The sequence below is a fragment of the Alosa sapidissima genome, chromosome 4 (assembly GCF_018492685.1).
Source record: "Alosa sapidissima isolate fAloSap1 chromosome 4, fAloSap1.pri, whole genome shotgun sequence".
Taxonomy (NCBI): Eukaryota; Metazoa; Chordata; class Actinopteri; order Clupeiformes; family Clupeidae; genus Alosa; species Alosa sapidissima.
In genome coordinates this window covers 15,607,488-15,631,623 of record NC_055960.1, presented here as the reverse complement: position 1 = coordinate 15,631,623, position 24,136 = coordinate 15,607,488, and the positions used below count along the sequence as shown (strand labels likewise).

Sequence of the window (24,136 nt, the reverse complement as noted above, 5' to 3'; positions counted from 1 at the left end):
CAAGTCCTGCCCTATATGCCTTTGCATCTTAGACGCATTTTGATGAGCTTTTCTGTTGTTTAGACAAGGCTACAATCACGTAAGATATCCAAAGTGCATAATACTCCATTGTACTTCATTCACTGAGTATCGCCAATATGGCCGCGCGTGCTGGGTTACCATAGTTACCGGCCAGAACGTGACGTCGGTGCAAACCCCTAATTGTGGCTTGTGGGGTAGAATCTAACTTGTTGACACGTTTTACATTCCTGTTGTTTACTACTTTATGTAAATCACATGACTATAATAAACTGTAACTTACTGAGAGCTAAGGTAATTCTGATTCAGACTGCCAAGTAACATCCAAACAGTATGATGAATGGCCATCACGTAAAGCATATGACAACAGCAATCATTGACGTTGACCCGACACGTTCATAAGTTAGAGGTTAGACCATAGACTGATAAGGACGTCCATCAAACTAAAAGGGTTTGTTCTTCGATGTCTTCAAATTCGTTCGAATTCCGTGTGTATCCTGTGTATCTTTCGTGTGTATCCTGTTGCCTCTTCCCTGCTGTTCCGGCAACAAGGTTTCACACGAGATTTACGCCACATCCCAGAGAGTTCTGTTTTCCCAAGATGGCGCCCGTCTGTATATGTGAACGGGACGTGAACGGTACTGTTTTTCTTTTTAATAAACTGCCTGTAGACTTACACAGTTCTCAATGCTTCGGTTTACATGTAGATACCCTCATTATGCTACGGTGTAAGTGTGTTGCTATTTGGAGCCTTGGTAGCGATTTATTTTTACTCTACGTTTAGTTCAAGCATCGTTGTTTGGTGGGTCAGGTGACGAGCCGTCGAATCACAGCACAGCACCCAGAATGCATTGCAACACACCGTCATGAAGGGACTCATCGTTAGCATACAGAACCTATAGTAATTTAACGTTGTCTGTAAGCGCCACAGATTGTGGCAAGACAATTGAATTGATTGTGGACTTCTTGCCGGGCAATGATGAGTAACTTAACTTGAATAGTAGTGTTGCGTGGATGTGCATAATATCTGTATGAATGTGTGTTTCTCAATGTTATAATCTATACAACTGTATACATGACTAAGTTTGAATCGAGCTAGCTGGGCATAGAACTGGGCTGAATGGACTGGAAAAGTTTTTTTATTTTTTAAATGACCTGTATGAACATGGATTCACTTTAAAAAAAGATGGCAGAGCGCGAAAGCTGGGCTTCATTCAAGGATTCCAACGGTACCTCATTTATGAAAATCGGACATATGGGTCAAAAGTTACATGCACACACCTTCATATACACAGACAGCCCAGCCCAGCCCATTAGACATTGCCAGATGGCTTAGAACTCTTCCAGGTGCAAGCTTAAACAATTAGAGCTGTGATCGAAATTAGAATCCTGAACATTCCGCCATTCATTTCAACGGGGCCCAAAAACGCCGAAAAACGGGAATAACGCGAAAACGACAAGGACCAGCGACACGAAAGTAACACGCGCACTACACCGGTTCGGGCCTGAATTTTTGGAGTTCGAACCCCGTCGATAGCTCAAACGGTCTAGGAGCAGTAGTTAGTACAAAAAGTGGGTGAACAGGAATAATAAATAACTAGAATTGCGGTTCCGAGGAACTGCAAGAGTGGGTTTGATCAGGGGCATGGAACTCGGCCTCATCCAAGGATTCCAACGGTACCTCGTTTATGAAAATCGGACATACGGGTCAAAAGTTACATGCACACACCTTCATATACACAGACAGCCCAGCCCAGCCCATTAGAGCTCTGCCAGATGGCTTAGAACTCTGCCAGGTGCAAGCTTAAACAATTAGAGCTGTGATGTCAAAATCGGAATTAGAATCCTTGAACATTCCGCCATTCATTTCAATGGGGCCCAAAAACGCCGAAAAACGGGAATACCGCGAAAACGACAAGGGCCAGCGACACGAAAGTAACAAGCAAGTTACACCGGTTCGGGCCTGAATTTTTGGAGTTCGAACTGTATCAATAGCTCAAACGGTCTAGGAGCAGTAGTTCGTCCAAAAAGTGGGTGAAAAGGAATACTAAATAAAGTAAACTTAAGAAGAACAATAGTGGTCTTGCTGGATCAAACCCACTAATAAAGTAAACTTAAGAAGAACAATAGTGGTCTTGCTAGATCAAACCCACTAATAACTAGAATTGCGGTTCAGAGGAACTGCAAGAGTGGGTTTGATCAGGGGCATGGAACTCGGCCTCATCCAAGGATTCCAACGGTACCTCATTTATGAAAATCGGACATACGGGTCAAAAGTTACATGCACACACCTTCATATACACAGACAGCCCAGCCCAGTCCATTAGACAGTGCCAGATGGCTTAGAACTCTGCCAGGTGCAAGCTTAAACAATTAGAGCTGTGATGTCATAATCGAAATTAGAATCCTGAACATTCTGCCATTCATTTCAATGGGGCCGAAAAACGGAGAAAAACGGGAATAACGCGGAAACGACAAGGGCGAGCGACACGAAAGTAACAAGCTCCCTACACCGGTTCAGGCCTTGCTCCGCAAGCCCACAGCATGGCTTCGCAATTTTTCCATAAAAGTAGTGGGGATATACATACCCACCAAATTGCATGTGCCCCGGTGTTTCGGTGTCCTGGGTATCGTTGACCAAAAATTCAGGATGTAGATGACGGGGGGGGGGGGGGGGGGGGGGGGAAACGTTGACAATCCCTATATGACCGCTTCGCTGCTCGGGAGTCATTACATCATACAGTCCTCATTAAATTAATTGAATGTTCTTTTTTTGAGTTAATTCATTTTAAAACATTGTTATATGTATATAGTTTGTACAATAAAAACACTTCCTAAATTAGTCAATACATGAAAAGATAGCTGTAGATGAAGATTGCTGTAAGAGCTACAAAATTCCCTTTTCAGTTACATGTACATGCACAGAGCAGCACTACCTGTTGGATGAATCTATAATTATTTAGCCTGTCTAAAACATAGAAAGCATAGTGAAAAAAATGTGTGGAGCTGTATTTGTATGGCGTTTACAAACGTAAGTTCAGGAGGAGCGTGACGGAATGTGCCACGCCTCCTTCAATTAGTCAGGTTACTTGGAGTCAACCTGCTGAAGTTGCAAACTCGGCTTTACTCCGCGCACAACCCACCACCTACCAGTACGCCTCCCGTCTTCCTTATTAAAAGAATAAAGGGGTGTAAGGCGGGATCATGCTTGTCTCCTGACTGCGCAGTCAGCTCCTGCACGATCCCGCAAAGCACTTCAGGACCCTGGCCAGAGACTTCGCCAAACATGCTCTTCTATTATGCTACTATGTCTTTATGCAAATTCCGGAATGTGAACTAGTGAACAGCTTGTATGGACATGTCACATGGAAGTATGTATGGTATTTAGTCACATTAAAATAGTAAAAAGCAACTGTACTGTTGTGTATCGGATATAATCCAAATGACAAACAATGGGCCTCATTCACCAACCGTTATTACGAAGAAATTTGTTCTTAAAACCCACTTACTCAGTTTTTACGAAGATTATGGTATTCACCAATGTTTTCTTGTTCTTAGGTAAGAACAAAATCTACGAACACTCAAGAGCACTCTTATGCACATTTGAGAACTGAGTTGTTTATGCAAAATAAACGGTAAATTGCATTTTCATCATATCTGCAGGTGTAAAATATAATAGAATTTAAATGACATATATATATTTTAGCATTTAGGATATTATGGAATAAAAATATAATTAATTTTTGTAATAAAATCCATTCCATTCTTTTACAAAGCATTTATGTATTTTTGAATAAAAAAACACAACAAATAAAAATGTTTCACTTTTTATACTTGCTACTAAATATTGCGACTTACTTTCTGCTCAATTCCTGCAGCAGCTTTCACTTCAAAACATGTGTCATATATGGTAATCAAAATGTCTTGCTCATGTAGTGTATAATATACGGTACGAGTGAAAGCTGGTGCCTCAGCCTCAATTTGTGTGCACAAGGCCCTGCAGTATCATGCCCTTTTACGGGGATTGACAGGGCGTTTACCTATGCTAATTAAGAACAATTGGCACGACCTGTCAACTTAAGAAAAAATGGGACTCAGCATGATAACAACAAAACTGCAAATGATTCTGAGGTTTGAAGGGACAACAGGCAACGTTTTCGTGTTAATTAATCATCTTCGTAAGTTGGTATATGGTTAAATGACTCATTACAGGGTGAATGAAGACTCTCTCACCCGCACCTACATGGCACTTGCAAGTTCGGTGTATCCTACCCGCCGACCGAAGCAGGATCAGTTTACATCCTGCATACAGCACAGAGGCAGGCTAACGAAACTCTAGCGATTGTTGCAAACGTGTGTATAATGGCAGAGCAAGTGAAGAAGCAGCGAAAACCCTTGACGGAAGATGCAAAGAAAAGGAAAAGAGCTTCAGACCGAGCGAGGGGGAGTTTCATAGAGAAAAAGCATCAAGCTTGCCTGGTGTCCCTTTAAGAACACCTTTGTGAATCTGCCTAAGAGTTTTCGTAGGACCTTCTTAAGAACACTGTTAAGAAAATTCTTAGGAAGGTATTGGTGAATGTGGCCCAATGTCCCTTACCGGAGGTAGACACAGTGTAGCCCTCGAAAACACACATGGGGTGTCCCAGGATAAAGTAGCCGAACATCTGGTTAATCACACTGATGGTGCTGGCTAAGGGCCTGTCCACACGGAGAAGCTTTTTAGGTTAAACGCAGAGGTTTTGCTTCGTCTTGGCCGAGCGTCCAAACGAATCCTGTAAACGCACTGCCCGAAACCGCACATTTCTGAAACCGTAGCCCGCTTGAGTTCGTTTAGACAGCGAAACCGCACATCCTGCTTGCGTATCGATGATGTCATCGCCACACCTCAGCTGCCCTGGACTTGCACTTATAGTATTGCCTAACAATACTAGTTTTCATACATGACATTACCTATGATTACACTCCGTTAAGATAAATATCACAACTGATGCTGCGCAGCGCCGATAGCTTAGACAGACTGAACACTGTTTTTCCCGGTGTTTTTTTATGCATTCTAGCTACTGTCAGTGACGCAAGCGTGTGTGAGGCTAGCTAGCCTACATTAAAGATTTATTTTATTCTATTCTAATCCACCATGCGTAATGTAGGGATGGAGAATGCTTTTCAAGTAGGATATATTTAGGATTCAGCTGAAAAACTCGTTTGGAAAAGAATGGATAGGCTAGTCCTATCATGTGATGTCGTGGTCTTATCGCCCTCTCACGGTGAATTGCATGGATGAATATTACATGATTTTGTGTTTTTTTGTCAATCGGACCTTCGTCAAAATGAAACGCCATTGTGTGACAAGTGTAAAAATAGCGGCCTGATTGAACATGCACTGAAATAACCGAACATAATTGAACATAACCTGAACAAAACCTACCCCCTACCAGATTAAGTTCAGAGCCTATGTTACCATAGTTACTTACATAGCCTGATTATTTTTGAGCTTTCTGGAACTGAAATCCCAGGTTTACCGTTTACTCTGGGTTTACATACCCAGTTCAGTTCAGAGCCTATGTTACCATAGTTACTTACATAGCCTGATCATTTTTGAGCTTTCTGGAACTGAAATCCCAGGTTTACCGCTAACTCTGGGTTAACATACCCAGTTAAGCCAGTAAACCTGCTTTCTGGAATACCCCCCAGCAGACCTCTACTGTCAACTGCTGTGGAGTGTGTTGCTGGAGGTGCCAACAGATGTCTTATGTGCAACATGCTGCTTTTATATTTTATGTGACGACACTTTCATTAAGTAGCTTTGAGGTCATTGGAGCAACATGGCCCAATGTCAGACCTATGTAATCTCTAAGTCAGTGATCCTCACCATTTTTTTTCACAAGAGCCACAATGGCAGTGCAAAATCAAAAAGAGAGCCACTTTTAAGACAACATACTATCTCACCTTTGCAAATGTGCATTTCTACATATAAATATCCCACAAAAGAAATAACACATCCAAAACAGCTAAATATATACAGCCAATGCTTAATAACTTCCTTACACCTTAATTATTTGGGTGAAGGAAGAAGTATAATTCAGATGTTTGCGTTTTTAGTGCAGTATTGTATGTTTATGAAGCACATTTGAAAAAATATATTGTCTGTGTTACCACATATAGCCTACAGTGGGTCCCATTTAGAAATGGCCACATAGCACATTTGCGCTTTCCGTGATACATGCATAGACAGTAACAGATACACGCAGCTGCATGAAATGTATTACAACATATCGCCACAAGGTGGCAGTTTAAATCCGCTGTAGCATTGCCGGTAAACAGGGCAGCGGATTGCATTCAAAGGCGTTGCAAGTGGCAGTGAGATACTGTAAGCAGAACGAAACTAAAGATCACCTCGTTGAAGTCATACAGTAGACTAAGCTAAATCAGAGCCTGCTTTTGTTTTTATCAAACTGGGGCCAGAGATGATGGCCTTTGGCGAACAGTTTAGGCCTACTCAAAATGAGTAAAACCAAAGTTGGCGAAATCTCGCCAAAGCTGCATGCGAGCCACCAATAATAGCTTGACGAGCCGCATGTGGCTCGCGAGCCGCGCAATGAGTAACACTGCTCTAAGTCTTCGAAAGCTTCTCCTTTGCATCCAGATAATCTTAAATAACATCGCTTGGATTTCATGACATCCGATCTACCTCATTTAACCTGAGGGAGGATTTTCAGTACTAACCTACTGCTGCTTGTGCTACTTTTGCTGGCATGTCCTCAAACTTTAATTTGCAGAGATACAAAAATGATGGCTCTTGTGATCATGAAAGTCCAAGATGCTCCTATAAGATTTCTCCAGACTTCATTAGTTTAACTAATTGACTTTAGACTCACATAAGTTCAAATCACGTGGACAGCGATACAAATATTAAAATGTTACACCATTAAACTGTTTCTGGCTCTTACAGTGTGCCATTTAGTCCTTTTTAAAACAGTTCAGGAGTTTGAACTTTGGTAAATGTAACCATGTTTGTAGGTCTTAGAGGCCTCAAGTTTACGATCAAGTTGTGTACAATCTGACACATGGTAAGTTATAGGGGTTGAGGATTCCCTGTCTAGAAATATTTGATGACAGAAAACAAGAGAGTAGGTTGTTTTAATTTGCTGCATGACTTTACTTCCATCAAAAGAAAAGTACAGAATCATTCACTGTAAAAATTCTCATCTAGGGAACAGTTTTTTTTTTTTTTTGTGTATTTTTATATCTTGCAAGATAGCTATTTACAAATGATGTATGATCATTCCACTAGAAGTTACAAATGCACTACAACTCACAAAACCTTTCAGAATGCAAAGGTTGTAAGTAGGCTGTAAGTAAGATGTTCAGTGAATATTAGACAAACATTTTCTTTTTAGAGCTGTGAGGCCGTCTTAGCCCGGATCTCTGTGAAGGAGCAGGAACTCCCATTACTGGTTGTGTGTTCATGTCACATATACAGTTATAATGTGTTATGCACTTTTTCTACAGATATTTGATGACAGTAATACACACTTATGCTCTGTGTGTTTTTCCTCTTCACTGCTGGCCTTGGTAGACTATGCAGATGACTGACGTCTCAAAAAGGGTGTCCCATTGAATCGACTGTAGTTTTGAGAGGGTGGTGCATTTACACACACCAAACATCATCCATTCTTCTTAATGGAAAGCATTTCATTAAAATAAACAAAGATGTGTTAGATATACAATATATACTGTAAAAAAAGTCCCATTTGTTTCTCTTTTCCAAGTTCCAAGCGATGGCATGTGTTGGGGAAATTATGCAGGTGCCACAGACGAGACTTCTGTTTTGGATGTGGAGACTTCGGATCCATCATCACCCGCCTTGCCAAAGAGCTGCATGATGCATGAACGGAACTGAAAGGTAGAAGTTAGAAATTTGTTTAGTTTAGATTTTGGATTTGGGCTAGACAAAGTAAAACTTTGAAAATCAGCAACTTGTGGTTAAATACAACTCACCTGTCGGTTCATGAAAACATAGATAATGGGGTTGTAGATGGTGGCGCTCTTGGCCATGTAGGCAGGCATGGCTGCAAGCAAAGGATGGAATGGATATCCTGGGTTAGCTGCACCGAAGCAGGCAAAGACTGTATATGGTCCCCAGCAGACGCAGTAGGCAACGATCATGACAACCACCATCCTGGACACTTCCTTCTCAGCCTTCTGTGTTGACTCAGAGTCCTTCTGCTGCTGGGCTACCTGTTAGCGAGAGAAAAAGATCCCATTTCACATAAAAGTCACTCTTTGTTTAAATGGTTAAACCTTATCTGTTCCGGACAGAGAACAATCAAACGTACAGCGCGGATGGCGAGCCAGACAGCAATGTAGCAGAGGATGATGATACCCAGGGGAATGAAGCAGCAGGTGATCATCAGGACAACCATGTAGGACTGGATCCCAGGGACCTCGGGTCCACTGAACACATCAGGTCCACATGAGGTCTTCAGGCCATGAGGCCAATACCTAACAAAAAAGAAAAACAAAGAGCATGAGCATATTCATACATAAAAATTCAGGGTAGTGAGATACATGATGTTCAAAGAATGGTCCAGGTGTGGAGAACAAAAATGCAAACCTACCTGCTCCAGCCAAAGATGGGAGGGGCGCACCAGACTGCTGACCATACCCATGAGAAGACAATTCCTCCAGTGGCCCATTTGGCATCAAACTTGACATTTCCAAAGGGTTTGCACACAACCACCCATCTCTCCCAAGAAATGATAGTCAGGGACCACAGAGCAGCAATACCTGTTGGAGGAGCCAGTGGTACAGTAAATAAAAGAGTAAACAGAAAAGAAACTAAATGCAGCATACTGTTGGATTCCCTGAGGGGTATTCCAGAAAGGAGGTTTAACAAACACTGAGATAAAACTTAACCTCTGGGTTGTCTGAACCTGTGGCGACTAAACCCGAGCTGTCGGTTCCAAAACACCGGTTACCAGTTAGTTCAATCAACCCTGTGTTAGATAACCTAGAGTTGTGCGCGTTCACGGCGAACTTATAAAGGCATCATCTATTGAGAGTCGAAACCATGAGTGAAACCGGCGAAAGGAAGAGCACTGTATTTTTCAGAGGCGGAGTAGTCGAGGCTTACGAGGAGGAGAGAACTGTAATAACAAAAAAAGAGTAATACTTAAGCGCCTGCGTCCGAGACCTTGCTTGGCAGAGAATAGCCTAACTGACCGTGTAAATGCGTATGTTTAAGATTTTTATTAATGTCTATTTAATGTCAAAAGCACAATTAAATAATTCACTGGACTGAGCTTTGAATGATGCTTTCTTAAACTAGCCTACCTTGTCACAGATTGAGTGGGCCATAGAATTATTTGAGAATCCCAAATGTAATTTTCTATTTTAACGCGGGTTCTGCAGCTGTGGGCCAAGTTAAACTTTTGCGCTCCATCATCGGAAGGGTGAATGTCGGAAGGCATGGGTAGCCTATTGGACACATTTCGGTGCACATTTGGAAAAGTTTATAAGTGATGATGACCTGTCAGTTGGTGAAACTACACTTTAATGATCCTCGTGGGTTTGTGTCCAGGAAAACGAATGAAGTTGCGCAGGAACTGCTTTAGCGCAAGGCAAACTTTACGCACCGACTGACAGCTTGCCGATATGCTTTGCGTCTCCAACACGACAAAAACTCCCAGTCGGAGAGCGTGTGTAGCCTATTAAAAAATATTTTATCCCAAATGCCATCAGCATTCTTAACCAAACTTAGTGACAACATGCATAGCCTACCCGGCTGAGCTGTACAGCTATATTTAATCTTATTTATTAATTTTCTATAGGCTATGTTTCCTCTTTTTTGTACTGTACTTGTTTTAATTATATCTTCAATGTGTCTGAGATGTTGTTTGTCCATCTGTCTGGTAAGCCAAACACAAATGTCCACTATGGTGTAGGCTAGCTACATTAAAGATTTATTTTATTCTATTCTAATCCACCATGCGTTATGTAGGGATGGAGAATGCTTTTCGAGTAGCCTATATTTAGGATTCAGCTGAAAAACTCTAGTGCTCTTGAAACACTCGTTTGGAGAAGAATGGATAGGCTTTCATGTGATGTCGTGGTCTTATCGCCCTCTCACTGTAAATTGCACGGATGAATATTACATGATTTTGTGCTTCTTTGTCAATCGGACCTTCGTCAAAATTAAACGCCATTGTGTGACAAGTGTAAAAATAGCGGCCTGATTGAACATGCACTGAAATAACCGAACATAATTGAACATAACCTGAACAAAACCTACCCCCTACCAGGTTAAGTTCAGAGCCTATGTTACCATAGTTACTTACATAGCCTGATTATTTTTGAGATTTCTGGAACTGAAATCCCAGGTTTACCGTTTACTCTGGGTTAACATACCCAGTTCAGTTCAGAGCCTATGTTACCATAGTTACTTACATAGCCTGATCATTTTTGAGCTTTCTGGAACTGAAATCCCAGGTTTACCGCTAACTCTGGGTTAACATACCCAGTTAAGCCAGTAAACCTGCTTTCTGGAATACCCCCCTGATTATTATACTACTACTAATAAATAGTTATACTATAACTGTTTATTATACTATGTACCCAATCAGCATTTAACAATGAGATTTGAAGACTACTCAACAATTAGATTTCGAGACTACTGTAATGTAAAAAGATGTCATTTAAAATGAAATTATGGATTCATAAATAGACAGCGAGTGAAACATATAGTCCCTTACCACAGGTAGCCACAGTGTAGCCTTCAAGAACACAACAAGTGTGTCCCAGGATAAAGTAGCCGTTTATCTGGTTAATCACACTGATGGTGCTGGCTATGACTGTTTCCCCAAGATCAGCAATAGCCAGATTGACCAAAATCCAGTTGAGAGGGTGACGGAGCTTCTTGAACTTTGCTGTAGCCACCAGCACCAGGCCGTTGGTGAAAACAGAGGCAGCGACCACAAAGATCATCCAAAGTGTAGAGATGTTGTAGACCCATCGTGGGGCAATGTTGTAGTTCGGTCCTTCAAATGGATCTATGGAAACAGAAGATAGTAAACACTCTGAACACCACTACATCAGAACACAGAACTCTACATTGTTGCCTTTTTTTCCACTGTCAGGCACAAAGTGTTACAAAAGTATTCCCTTGTGCCGAAGTTGCAAAAAGTCCATAAAGACATCCCTTAAGGTATAAATTGTGTGGCACTTACCTCTAGTATTATTTGCATTTGTGTAGGTGAACATTGATTCCCTTGTAGTGTCATCTCCCCTTCTCCTCGCAGCAAAGACTGCATCCTCCCACTGCTGCGCCATGTTGCTGGGTTGATAAGGGTTGTTATTCCGTGCGTGTTTCAGGTGACTTCAATTGATTTGTTTGGCTTTTAATAGTCCAGCAGACCTCTACTGTCAACTGCTCTCAGTGGACCGTGTGACTGGAGGTGCCTGCAGATGTCTGATGTGCAACATGCTGATTTTATATTTTGTATGACGTCACTATCATTAAGTAGCTTCGAGGTCATTGGAGTAACTTGGCCCAATGTCAGACCTATCTAATCTCTAAGTCTCTTAAGCTTTTCTGAAAGCTTCTCCTTTGCATCCAGATAATCTTGAGTAACATCGCTTGGATTTCATGACATCCGATCTATTTGATTTAGTGTGAGAGAGGATTTTTAGTACTGACCTACTGCTGCTTGTGCTACTTTTGCTGGCATGTCCTCAAACTTTATTTTGCAGAGAGATACAAAAATGATGGCTCTTGTGATTATAAAAGTCCAAGATGCTCCTATAAGATTTCTCCAGGCTTCATTAGTTTGAAGTATTAGCCTGAACAGTTGGAGGATTCTACTGGCCTCTTGACTTTAGGCTCACAAAAGTTAAAATTATGTGGGCAACGATAAACATATTAAAATGGTACAGTATATACTGTAGCTCTGTAGCTTAAATCTAAAAAAGCTTAAATGTTAATAGCCTAAATGTTATTCCATTGCTGTAAGTCACTTTGGACAAATGCGTCCGCCAAATGAATATATGTAAAAGTAAATATTCTTTTCTGGCTCTTACAGTGCCGTTTAGCCACTTTAATATTTGTAACATTTCAGGAGTTTGGACTATGACTTCGTTAAATGTAAGCATGTTTGTATAAAAGGCATTAGAGGCCTATTTACAATCAGTTGTGTACAATCTGAAACAATGGTAAGATATGATTCTGATAAGGGGTTGAGGATTCCCTCTTTATAAATATTTGATAAATAAAAACAAGACAAGGTTGTTGTAATTTGCTGCATGACTTTACTTCCATCAAAAGAAAAGTACAGAATCATTCACTGTAGAAATTCTCATCTAGGGAACTGATTTTTGTGTGCATTCTTTTTTATTTCTTGCAAGATAGCTATTTACAGATGTATGATCATTCCACTAGTAAATGCACAGCAACTCACAAAACCTTCCAGAATGCAAAGGTTGTAAGTAGGCTGTAAGATGTTCAATGAATATTAGACCAACATTTTCTTTTTAGAGCTGTAAGGCCGTCTTAGCCGCTTCTCTGTAAAGGAGCGGGAACTCCCATTACTGTTTGCGTGTTCATGTCACGTATACAGTTATAATGTGTTATGCACTTTTTCTACAGATATTTGATGACAGTAATACACACTTATGCTCTGTGTGTTTTTCCTCTTCACTGCTGGCCTTGGTAGACTATGCAGATTACTGACTTCTCAAAAAGGGCATCCCATTGAATTGACTGTAGTTTTGAGAGGGTGACGCATTTACACACACTTAAGACTATCCATTCTTCTTAACTGAAAGCATTTCATTAAAATAAACAAAAATATGTTAGATATACAATACATTCTGTACAAAAAGTCCTATTTGATTCTCTTTTCCAAGTTCCAAGCGATGGCATGTGTTGGGGAAATTATGCAGGTGCCACAGAAGAGACTTCTGTTTTGGATGTGGATACTTCAGATCCATCATCACCCGCCTTGCCAAAGAGCTGCATGATGCATGAACGGAACTGAAAGGTAGAAGTTAGAAATTTGTTTAGTTTAGATTTTGGATTTGGGCTAGACAAAGTAAAACTTTGAAATATAGAATCAGCATCTTGTGGTTAAACACAACTCACCTGTTGGTTTATGAAGACATAGATAATGGGGTTGTAGATGGTGGCGCTCTTGGCCATGTAGGCAGGCATGGCTGCAAGCAAAGGATGGAATGGATATCCTGGGTTAGCTGCACCGAAGCAGGCAAAGGCTGTATATGGCCCCTAGCAGACGCAGTAGGCAACGATCATGACAACCACCATCCTGGACACTTCCTTCTCAGCCTTCTGTGTTGACTCAGAGTCCTTCTGCTGCTGGGCTACCTGTTAGTGAGAAAAAAAAGATCCCATTTCACATAAAAGTCACTCTTTGTTTAAATGGTTAAACCTTATCAGTTTCGGACAGAGAACAACCAAACGTACAGCGCGGATGGCGAGCCAGACAGCAATGTAGCAGAGGATGATGATACCCAGGGGAATGAAGCAGCAGGTGATCATCAGGACAACCATGTAGGACTGGATCCCAGGGACCTCGGGTCCACTGAACACATCAGGTCCACATGAGGTCTTCAGGCCATGAGGCCAATACCTAACAAAAAAGAAAAACAAAGAGCATGAGCATATTCATACATAAAAATTCAGGGTAGTGAGATACATGATGTTCAAAGAATGGTCCAGATGTGGAGAGCAGAAATGCAAACCTACCTGCTCCAGCCAAAGACGGAAGGAGCACACCAGACTGCTGCCCATACCCACGTGAAGATAATTCCTCCAGCGGCCCATTTGGCATCAAACTTGACATTTCCAAAGGGTTTGCACACAACCACCCATCTCTCCCAAGAGATGACAGTCAGGGACCACAGAGCAGCAATACCTGTTGGAGGAGCCAGTGGTACAGTAAATAAAAGAGTAAACAGAAAAGAAACTAAATGCAGCATACATTAAATCATTTCTATAACAGTTATTTCTATTAAAGCAAACTGTATATTATCAGCATTTAACAATGAGATTTCAAGACTACTCAACAACGAGATTGAGACTACTGTAATATGAAAAGATGTCATTTAAAATGAAATTATGGATTCATAAATAGACAGCGAGTGAAACATATAGTCCCTTACCACAGGTAGCCACAGTGCAGCCTTCAAGAATACAACAGGTGTGTCCCAGGATAAAGTTGCCATTTATCTGGTTAATCACACTGATGGTGCTGGCTATGACTGTTTCCCCAAGATCAGCAATAGCCAGATTGACCAAAATCCAGTTGAGAGGGTGACGGAGCTTCTTGAACTTTGCTGTAGCCACCAGCACCAGGCCGTTGGTGAAAACAGAGGCAACGACCACAAACATCATCCAAAGTGTAGCGATGTTGTAGACCCATCGTGGGGCAATTTGGTAGTTGGGTCCCTCAAATGGATCTATGGAAACAGAAGATAGTAAACACTCTGAACACCACTACATCAGAACACAGAACTCTACATTGTTGTCTTTTTTTCCACTGCCGGGCACAAAGTGTTACAAAAGTATTCCATTGTGCCGAAGTTGCAAAAAGACCTATCCATAAAGACATCCCTTAAGGTATAAATAGTGTGCCACTTACCTCTAGTATTATTTGCATTTGTGTAGGTGAACATTGATTCCCTTGTAGTGTCATCTCTTCTCCTCGCAGCAAAGACTGCTTCGCCCCACTGCTCTGCCATGCAGTCTGGTTGATCTGGTTTGTTTTTCCCTGCTTCAATTAATAAGTTTCTATTAGTCCAGCAGCCCTCTCTCTGTAGACTGTTGCTGGAGTGGCCTACAGATGTCTGATGTGTGTTTTGCTGCTTTTATATATACCGTAAAACTCCAAATAATAGCCCGGGTTTTATTTTCCCAAATTGCCAAACTGCACCGGCTAGTATTAGAGACAGGCATCTATATGAGACAGGCCTTTAATTCCCTTTACACAAAACTTTTCCTCTGCAAAGATGGAAAATATAATCTAATTAATTATTTCAAACACACTGAATGTCTACCTATACAGTATGACTAGGCTATCTGATGACAATTACGGATCATCATTCATTTAGTGTTGAGATGTTGTTCATTGAGATACAGTAAGATCCAAAAAGCGGGGATAGCCAGAACAGTTGAAACACGTTTTAGTTAAACGTAGGCTAATTTACAAAGAGATCGCATCACACTGAAAGCTCATATTTTGTCACTAGCAAATAGCCTATATATCGGTCCTTTGTCAAATACAGTTGCATTATCAGCCCTGACCAAAACCGTTCAGGAATTATTTATGCAAAAGTGGAACGTGCGTAATGTTTCATTCTCCCTCATTTTCAGCACGAATGAAACAGGATGAGAGAGCATGAACCATATCGTTTCTCCCGTTTTGTATTTGCCAAATTCGACAACGGTCTACATTTCAAATCATAGCCTACTTCCAGGCGCGTGGGAACATATTGTTGACCAGGGGTGCTGAATAACAAAATAATCATGGATGTCCGACGATTTCTCCCCCAGCATATGATTCGAATTTAGACAGCTAACGCCATTTCAGCGCCGTGTATGAGTAGGTCTAAGAGTGAAGTCGGACATATAGGCATAGTTCATATTGAAAAAAAGCTAAAAAATAGCTTTTCCCCACCGCAGTCTTTTAATGCCATCTCATAACGTGCGCACTCTGTGCCATACTTAAGCCCAAATCACACCCAAGATTTGCGACGAGATGAGCTGCAACATTCTATTAACCAGCAACTTGATGCAACATTCTAAAACCTTGCAACTGTGACCAGATATGGTGAATGCTTTGCGGCGGCTTGCAATGACGTGCAACATCTATTTCACACTGTGTAACCTCCTTTCTGTAGCGGTTTCGTGTCATTGCGAATCTTTGGTGTGAATTGGGCTTTAAACAGACTATCTGACGGGTTTTAGAAGATTAAATACAACCCGAAACTAAAAAACAGACCAGGCCTCTACTGGAGAACGGCCTTTAACCCAAACCTGTAGCCACGCCAGGCGTTTAAAAGAGACCGGCGTCTCTTTGGGACTCGGCTATTATTTGAAGTTTTACGGTACGTGTGGGCCTTTATTACTGCAAATGGGTTTGACCTAGGGATGTAACGATATGAAAATTTAACCTCACGGTTATAGTGACCAAAATTATCACGGTTTTCGGTATTATCGCAATATTTTTAAGTGTGTTCAATATGTTCATAAAGGACTAATAGGCTGAAATAGTTTCAAAAAGTGTGACAGCATTTACTATTACAAAATATAGGCAAAACCTTATCAAAAGTGAAACATTTAACCAGGGAAGCTGGAACTCATTTTCATCTGGCGGTGCTCATAGAGGGGGTGCTGAGGGAGGGTAAAAAATTGTAACTGAGTAGATGTGATTATTTTATTCTGGTGCATTTTAAGGTGGCCTATTGCTACTAGAGAAGGGCATATTTTCATTCACATTCATAGGCCTACATCCTGACTGCACAAACAAACCTGGCTGAGCTGAGCATTTATAATTCATAGCATAACGTTACTGTGACATTGTGTGTTGTCCCGTTCACTTTTTCCTTGGTCATGTATAATTGGCTTTGTGCCACAATTAAATCCATCAAGTAGAATCAACAGAATCAGTAGGGTACCAGTTTTGTTTCATTGTACCCAGGACTACTGTATGTCAAAAGCAGGCTCGGATGAAGCTGGGAAGGATTAAACACGCGGTTTCCACACCGTGGTAATCATCCGTGATGATCATGATATTTGAAATGAAAACGGTAATTGTTATTGTCAACATTTTTATCGTGGTTTACCATTATACCGGTAATCGTTACATCCCTAGTTTGACCTGACTTGACCTGACATGGTTACTCTGTGGTCAGCAAATACTTTTTTTTGACCCTGTTTAATCTCTTTAGTCACTCAGGCCTCTTAAGGCGTTCCCATTGCATCCGATATGGAACCAAACATTGGATTTACCTACTGTAGGTCGCAGAGGATTTTCAGTGCTAACCTACATTAGCTTCAACAGCCACTAATGGGGTCAATTTATGGGGTCACTGACTTAAACAGTGTGCAATCCAATATGTTAAACACTTCAGTTTTGACTACTGCTTTGTTAAATCTTACCATGTCTGTATAACAGGCCTTATGCCTAGTTCCCCAATCAGCGGTAACCTGTCCAATGTGAAAACATGACAAGATTAGAACATTCAAAACACAGACCCATTTTAACACTGTGGAAAGTGCCATCCATGTTGCAGATGTTTTTTTTGTTTGTTTTTTTTTGGTTATTTAAAATGATTCATGATCATACCTCTAAATGTTGTAAAATCATAAAAAAACTCACAAAACCTCTCAACTCACAAAGGTTGCAGTAAAATCTCTGTTAATGTGAGGCTAGCATTTTCTTTTAAGAGCTGTGACCCTTTGGCCTACACCACCATGCTGAAGATGCCAGGCCCTTTACTGGTGATCTGTTCATATCACCTGTTGCTATGATTTGTGCGTATTTTCTGATAATATTGATGACGCCTACTTTGTGCACATCCTTTGTGCTTATTTTGGTCTGGTCTAGGCTTTGCAGGTGTCTGAGGCCTCAAAAGGCTATGACATTTAAATTACTGTGGTTTTAAGGTGATAATTGTCTGGGAGAGGAAGCAGTTGGTATTATTACGACTGTAGAAATTCCCTTCTGCTGAACACATCAGGTGCTCAAAACACAGGGTTTCATGTGTCAATGTGTTATTACATTAATGTAATGATCATAAATGACCGACAGTAACTTTGGCCTATAGTTTTCCCAATGACATGATCTTTGGTGTTATGTTCTGATGTTGTAGGCTACCTACAGGAAGACATGTTTATCAGAAGGGAATTGACCAAAGCAGCTTATTTGGGCAACCTGGGTTCCGAAATGCCTAGCGCAAAGTTTAATTGAAATCGACAAGGATGCGGTTGGCCTCATGTTAATCCCGGTGGATTGATAGTTCATTTTAGGGAAAGAAGGATTTATGTAAAACCTGCATGGGGTCAATCGTAATGTTTCATGGTACTGGTTGATACTGTTTTTCCTGTCCCCAGTTTGATTTTGAAGTGCAATAAGATAACACACGATTGCTCCACAGCGTTCTGAAGATAGCATGGCCATCGGTGAGAACAAAATATTTTACCAGTGTTGATTTTACGATTGATAAACTTTGGAATTAACGTTGTCATATGCAGTATTATTGTTAGGGGGCTGTGTGGTGTTTTTAATGTAAAAGATTAAGACTGACCGATTCCAAGATCTTTAGCTAATCAACGATTATGCTGCATGCCTTGTTTCACCACTGACATATCATTTTGTTAGAAGTTAACGATTGATGTAGGCCTAAATGCATGTTGATGTAGAGTGTTTCCTGTGATATGCACATACTTTTATGTATTTTGCGTACACTGCCTGTCACATCTGCAAAGTAGGATATAAACTTAGCCTAGTTTTTCTTATTCACTTTGGATTGTTTACACATCTAAAATAACATGTGTTGCCAAATTCGAATATCTGTACGTGTGCATTCTGTAGTAGTATCTAGTAGCAAAGTGAATAGTTCAAGGGCGGAGAGCCCTTAAGAAAATAGATGGCATAGATACTATCGCCATGAAAAACAACGTAGGCTACACATCATTCTTAGAGTAGGCTACAAGTTTGTGCAAAGTAGGCTATGGTTGGTTGTGGGATTTGGCAGACGCTTTTGTTCAAACCGGCATACAAATAGGCTACAAAATAATATAGCCTAATCCTCAAGGGCGTAGGTTTGGTCTCAGCTTTGGTGGGGAAACATCCCCAACTCCTGTTGTCACGATATCAACATTATTGTTTCAATACCAGCAAGTGAAAAATCTCGATTTCGATACTTTTGGCCGTCTTTTTGATACTTTTGTCGTCCTTTTGCGATTTTTAAAAAAAATATTTGGTTTCGGGGCCCCCACCACCTTGACGCCATCAGTAATATTGAATATTGTGTAATAATTTACATCAGTGGCAATCATAGAATTTGATTGACCCTCCACACACACACAGAAAGTGATGGTTGTCATAGGTTTTCATATTTTGGAATTCATATGAACTTTTTATTGTTATTACTAATAGCTAAACATATTTAGTAATTTGAATATATTGATATTTAAATGATAACTTTTCTTTAATATCATCACATTTGTGGTCTGTAAGTCTAATTGAGTGCCTGTCACTTTAAGAGGAACGTAACGCAATTCAGTCTCACGGTTTTAGGCTAGTGGAAAATAGTTTCGCATAGTGCAAGGATATGTAGATTCAATTCATCATGTTTGCTATGTCATTGGATAAAATTAATGTTCAAATAATCAAGTCAAAGTCAAAGAAAATCTTTCTGGGATGAGTTCATAGATGAGATAAGTGTCTCGCGATGTTCATTTCTATGAGTATGGAAATGTACCATAGTTTATGTTTTATTACTTTGCATTGTGCAGGCTACATTCACAAATACATTAGCCTACATAAACAGAAGGAACAGGAAAATGTCTCGGATCCATTGTTTATTGCGACTGCAAGATTGGTAGCCCAATTAACAGTCAGTGACATGGTGACTTTTATTCTGTGCTTTATGCGACTGCGCGGCACACCCTTATTTAACATGACTCCTAACCTTGGTTGAACGATTACAGAAGCTAGGTTTAGCTGTGACAATATCCTGGGTAATATCCTAACAGTTAATGCTATTTTCCACAGTAAAATCCGCATTTGAAAGCCTGGTCACCAGTTTGACCAGGAACTCTGCATATGCATATGCACATGCATATGCAATGTATGCATAAGTAACTCTGCATAATGAAAAAGCTTTAAATGTTCCTTTTCTTCTTTGGTGGCACAGCTTACAATAGGATTACAATAGGATTGCATTGCACTAGGATACTCTGGGAATATATACAACTTTTGACAATATTTTGAAGTAAAACATTATTTACACTTTGATTTGTAATTTCAGACATTTTGGAGTCTTTTAGGATATTGTACATGTTTACCAATTTGCAAATTATCTATGGAATGAGATTCAGACAGTATAGTGATTGGAGCGGTAAAGATGTATTTTGTGTTATTGTTCACTACACAGTCAATTAGACATGGTGTTTTCACAATTTTTGTTTGGGATTTTGGGAAAGATAAAAGCACATTGTTGGCTCTTCCACCAAAGAACTGTCAGGATTAGCTATAATCCAGCAATGAGGAGAAAAACATTGATATGTGTAGCAGATAAAGGCTGCAGTCAGTCACCCACCCTGTCTCTTTGGCTACAGCTTTAACACTCCAGAGGCCCAAAGTTCAAAGTTCAAGGCAAATGGGGTGACCCTTCTCTCATCTCACTATAAATGGTGTAAGAAGTGGGCTGGCTTGCTGTGGAGCCATCCAAGGCTTGCCCAATGTGAGCCTGTAGTATGACCCACACCAGAGACCCCTATGTTAGGTTGACCCTTGTGTGTGTGACCCCAAATATGGATGAGGCATGGCTTTACAGGGTAGGGAAAGGCTGTCAGGGGGATATGTGAAGGATACCTATGTCTCTCGGTGTGAATGGCATGGAATGGCACACTTTCTGAGGGGCAGGGCTCTGTGACTATATGGTCTCAGTACAGTTGAATATGTCCTCTGACTGCAATATAACCCAATAAATTTGGGAAATGGAAGTCATCTAAATGAATTAAAGTCATCTAAATGATGACATTGTTTAATATAAACATTGGTTTTGATCAAAATAATTACTTTATGTCCCTACAGGAAGGCTATTTATATTCCAAAGCGGACTACACTATGACAATATTACCATGATATTATCACTTTATTGCCCAAAATACAGTTGAATTGGTATTATGTTAGGTTTATAATTAGATGTATTAGAGCATAACTAATGCAAGCTTAATTTAGTTCATTTCTAAAAGATTGGTAATTAAATAAAAATAAGTTTTTAAAGAAAAATTGGATTTTACAGCATTTTCCACGATTGCGCGTTGTTGCCATATGGTAACAAATTACCAATTACCCCTATAAATGTTTTTTTTTTTTACTTTTTTTCAAAATTTCCTTTATTTAAACCATTTTAAGTAAGAAAAATACTTTAAAACATTTTTCAACAGTATGGGTATAATAATAATTCATGCAATAAAGGGTTAAGATCGTTCGTTTGGTTTTTGCGACTGTTTCCCGAACATACTCGTAGCGTGAACGCGCGTGCACCGCTCTTGAGATGCTCTTAAGGTGAGCTGTTTCTAGATTAGCCTACTCTGGATTAGGCTATTTTCCCCTATGTCATGCCAGCCTGTCTTTCACTGATGCCCTTTTCTTTTTAACAGATGCTTGACTGTAACAAAATACATCATACTTGAATGTATTTCATAAAAAGACCTACGACAAAAAGAATATATATTGTTTTACTGTAAAACGTTTTAATCAGACAAATTATAGGAGTTGCCTATGTGAAAGCACTACATACAAATGGAAAATGAATAACCCCTGCTAATAGCTATTTTGTTTACATAATCTGTTCAAGGCAAATATCATGTTATATATGAAAATGAGCGAGTTAGTTATATCCTTAGGACACCAATTTTTCTTGGTGAATGTATCGTAAAAATAATGTTCTTCCATAAAATACAGAAGGCATAAATATACACACCCCTATGTTAAATTGCCACTGAGGCAGGCAGATTTTTAAAGGCCATTTATTTCATGGATCCAGGATGCTATGCATTCTGATAAAGTTCCCTTGGCCTTTGGAATTAAAATAGCCCCACATCATCACATACCCTTCACTATACAGTACCTAGAGATTGGCATGGCGTACTTTCCATAAGATCATCGACTCTCACTCTCGGACTCACTGAAACTCTCATCGACTCCTTCATCCCCTCCCGTCTGGAGTATTTGCAATGGTGTCCTGTCTGGTCTGCCCAGCAAGGCTACAATATGTCCAGAACTCAGCTGCCAGGGTCTTAACATGCACAAAACCCTGGCAGCATATCACCCCCATCCTCATACAGCTTCACTGGCTGCCAGTCAAGTCTCAAATCACTTATAAAATCCTCTTCCTCACCTCCAAATCCCTCTACGCACTTGCACCCCAGTATCTTACTGATCTCCTCCACCCCAGTCAACCACGGTCCCTGCGATCAGCTTGCCATTCCCCGCACCAGACTCAGGACCTTTAGGGACAGAGCCTTCTGTGCTGCAGCCCCCGGTCTATGAAACAAGCTACCCCTCCATTTACGCACTGCCCCCTCCCTAGGCGTGTTCAAACAACACCTAAAAACACACTTGTTCTCTGACCCCCATTCCCTACCCATCCCATTCACTACCCATCCCTTTGTTTATTAAGCGACCTTGGGTATCCTGAAAGGCGCTATGTAATTTAAGCTATTATTATTATTATTATTATTATTATTACAAATAAAACTGGTAATGTCCAATAGAACTTTGAAGTTCTATCTATAGTCTATCACAACATTAGATGATAATATGTGTGTTACTATGGATTTAGAACAAGTTATGATGCAATAATGCAACGGTCATTTTTGACCGGGAACACAAAACTAGTAATCATGAAACAAACACAACAAGAGGGTTACATAACTGATGTTAATGAAATAGTTCCAAACCTCTAGTGTTGTTGCTGATGGTGTATGCAGAGGCAGACTCCCTAGTTGTCCTTTTGCTGTGAAAAAAGGATTACTCCACTCTTCTGCCATGTTGAGGATGTGCCTTTGCAAACTATTGAGAGAGATTCACTAAGAGTCACTCACTGATTGTTTTAGTTGTTTCTGCCAATATTTTTATAAAGTTGATATTCGCTGCTCTAAATAACCTTCAAGTCCAAACTACCAGAATTTCACTCAGACTCACCTGTCTATGGTTGTCCTGTGTCCTCCCAACTACTGTTTCTGTTGTGAAGAAGGTTGGTGGTTTTCCATGGCCTTTTAAAGGCATTAACGTTGTTTGTGCGTCAGCCAGGACATCGGCAAAACCTAATTTCTAAAGGTTATTGTGGCGCTAATGTAACCCAACCTCACACCCTAATCGACACAAAGCCAATGTACAATAACATCAGTCCTGTCAACTAAGGTTAATCTTCTTTGTGTCTACAAATCCTTTAGTGGGATTTTTCATGGAAATACATTCACCTTGTAAGCCTTGTAACCCAGTATACAGTCACTCTTTGTAAAAGTCCAAATTGGCCCTAATTAACTTCCGCCTTTGTCATATGTAAAATGTTACGTTTATTGTGTATTGAACAGGACAAAACGGTGAAGCAGTGGTGAATATTACGAGAAACTATGATTAATCTGACTTCATAAATTAAGAACTTTACCTTATTACCAAGTAGTAGCAGAGTAGAGGCATGGCATATAGGAGAGATATATAAATTGTGATGAATTAAACAATTTAATTATGGTTATGGTTACGGTATTTGGAAAACGCTTTTGTCCAAAGCAACAACAATACAATAGTTAAATTTAACAGTAAACAATTTAAAAAGTTAGGTAAGACTACATTAAGGAGAATCATAATAATAAACAACAATGTCAATTCAATCAATAGTCTAATGAAAATAAACAACTACTATACTATACAAACCATAAAACATAACAAACGCTTAAGTATAAGTATATATACTCTTTTGATCCTGTGAGGGAAATTTGGTCTCTGCATTTAACCCAATCCGTGAATTAGTGAAACACACACAGCACAAAGTGTACACACAGTGAGGTGAAGCACACACTAATCCCTGTGACCTCCCGCCAGTGGTAGACCAGAAGAATAAGAGAGACTTATAACCCTGCTTTATCCCTCTCAACTGGCCTGCAGATCATTAGTCAGTTGGTTACAATACAATACAATGCAGTTCCTAGTCTGTAACTATGCACAGATATTTTCAATTATAATGAAACCATCAGACTGCTGCCCCCGTTACAAATAATAATTCAAGACCAAACATGTGTCATATTCACAGCATATATTTACAGAGATGTTAGAAGTGACAATCAAACCAGTTTCTCCCCTGTGTGGTG

At 40.2% G+C, this 24,136-nt stretch overlaps 1 protein-coding gene and 1 pseudogene across 1 annotated transcript; both read right to left on the bottom strand.

Moving 5' to 3' along the window:
* Positions 1–7,432: 7,432 nt before the first annotated feature.
* Positions 7,433–11,460, bottom strand: LOC121707123 (red-sensitive opsin-1-like). The gene is made up of 6 exons (XM_042089443.1): positions 11,244–11,460; positions 10,770–11,066; positions 8,637–8,805; positions 8,355–8,520; positions 8,017–8,256; positions 7,433–7,914 (listed from the first exon to the last, which is right to left on the bottom strand). The coding sequence occupies exons 1-6, from the start codon at positions 11,344–11,346 to the stop codon at positions 7,816–7,818; spliced, it is 1,074 nt and encodes a 357-aa protein (XP_041945377.1). The 5' UTR covers positions 11,347–11,460; the 3' UTR covers positions 7,433–7,815.
* Positions 11,461–12,904: 1,444 nt separating this feature from the next.
* On the bottom strand, positions 12,905–23,050 carry LOC121707124 (annotated as a pseudogene).
* Between the last annotated feature and the right edge of the window lie 1,086 nt (positions 23,051–24,136).

Coding starts and splice junctions, on each gene's coding strand:
- LOC121707123 (XM_042089443.1), bottom strand. CDS start 11,346: ATGGCGCAGCAGTGGGAGGATGCAGTCTTTGCTGCGAGGAGAAGGGGA. Junction 8,806..10,769: donor CTACACTGTGGCTACCTGTG/GTAAGGGACTAT, acceptor CTCCTCCAACAG/GTATTGCTGCTCTGTGGTCC. Junction 7,915..8,016: donor ATGTTTTCATGAACCGACAG/GTGAGTTGTATT, acceptor TCTACCTTTCAG/TTCCGTTCATGCATCATGCA.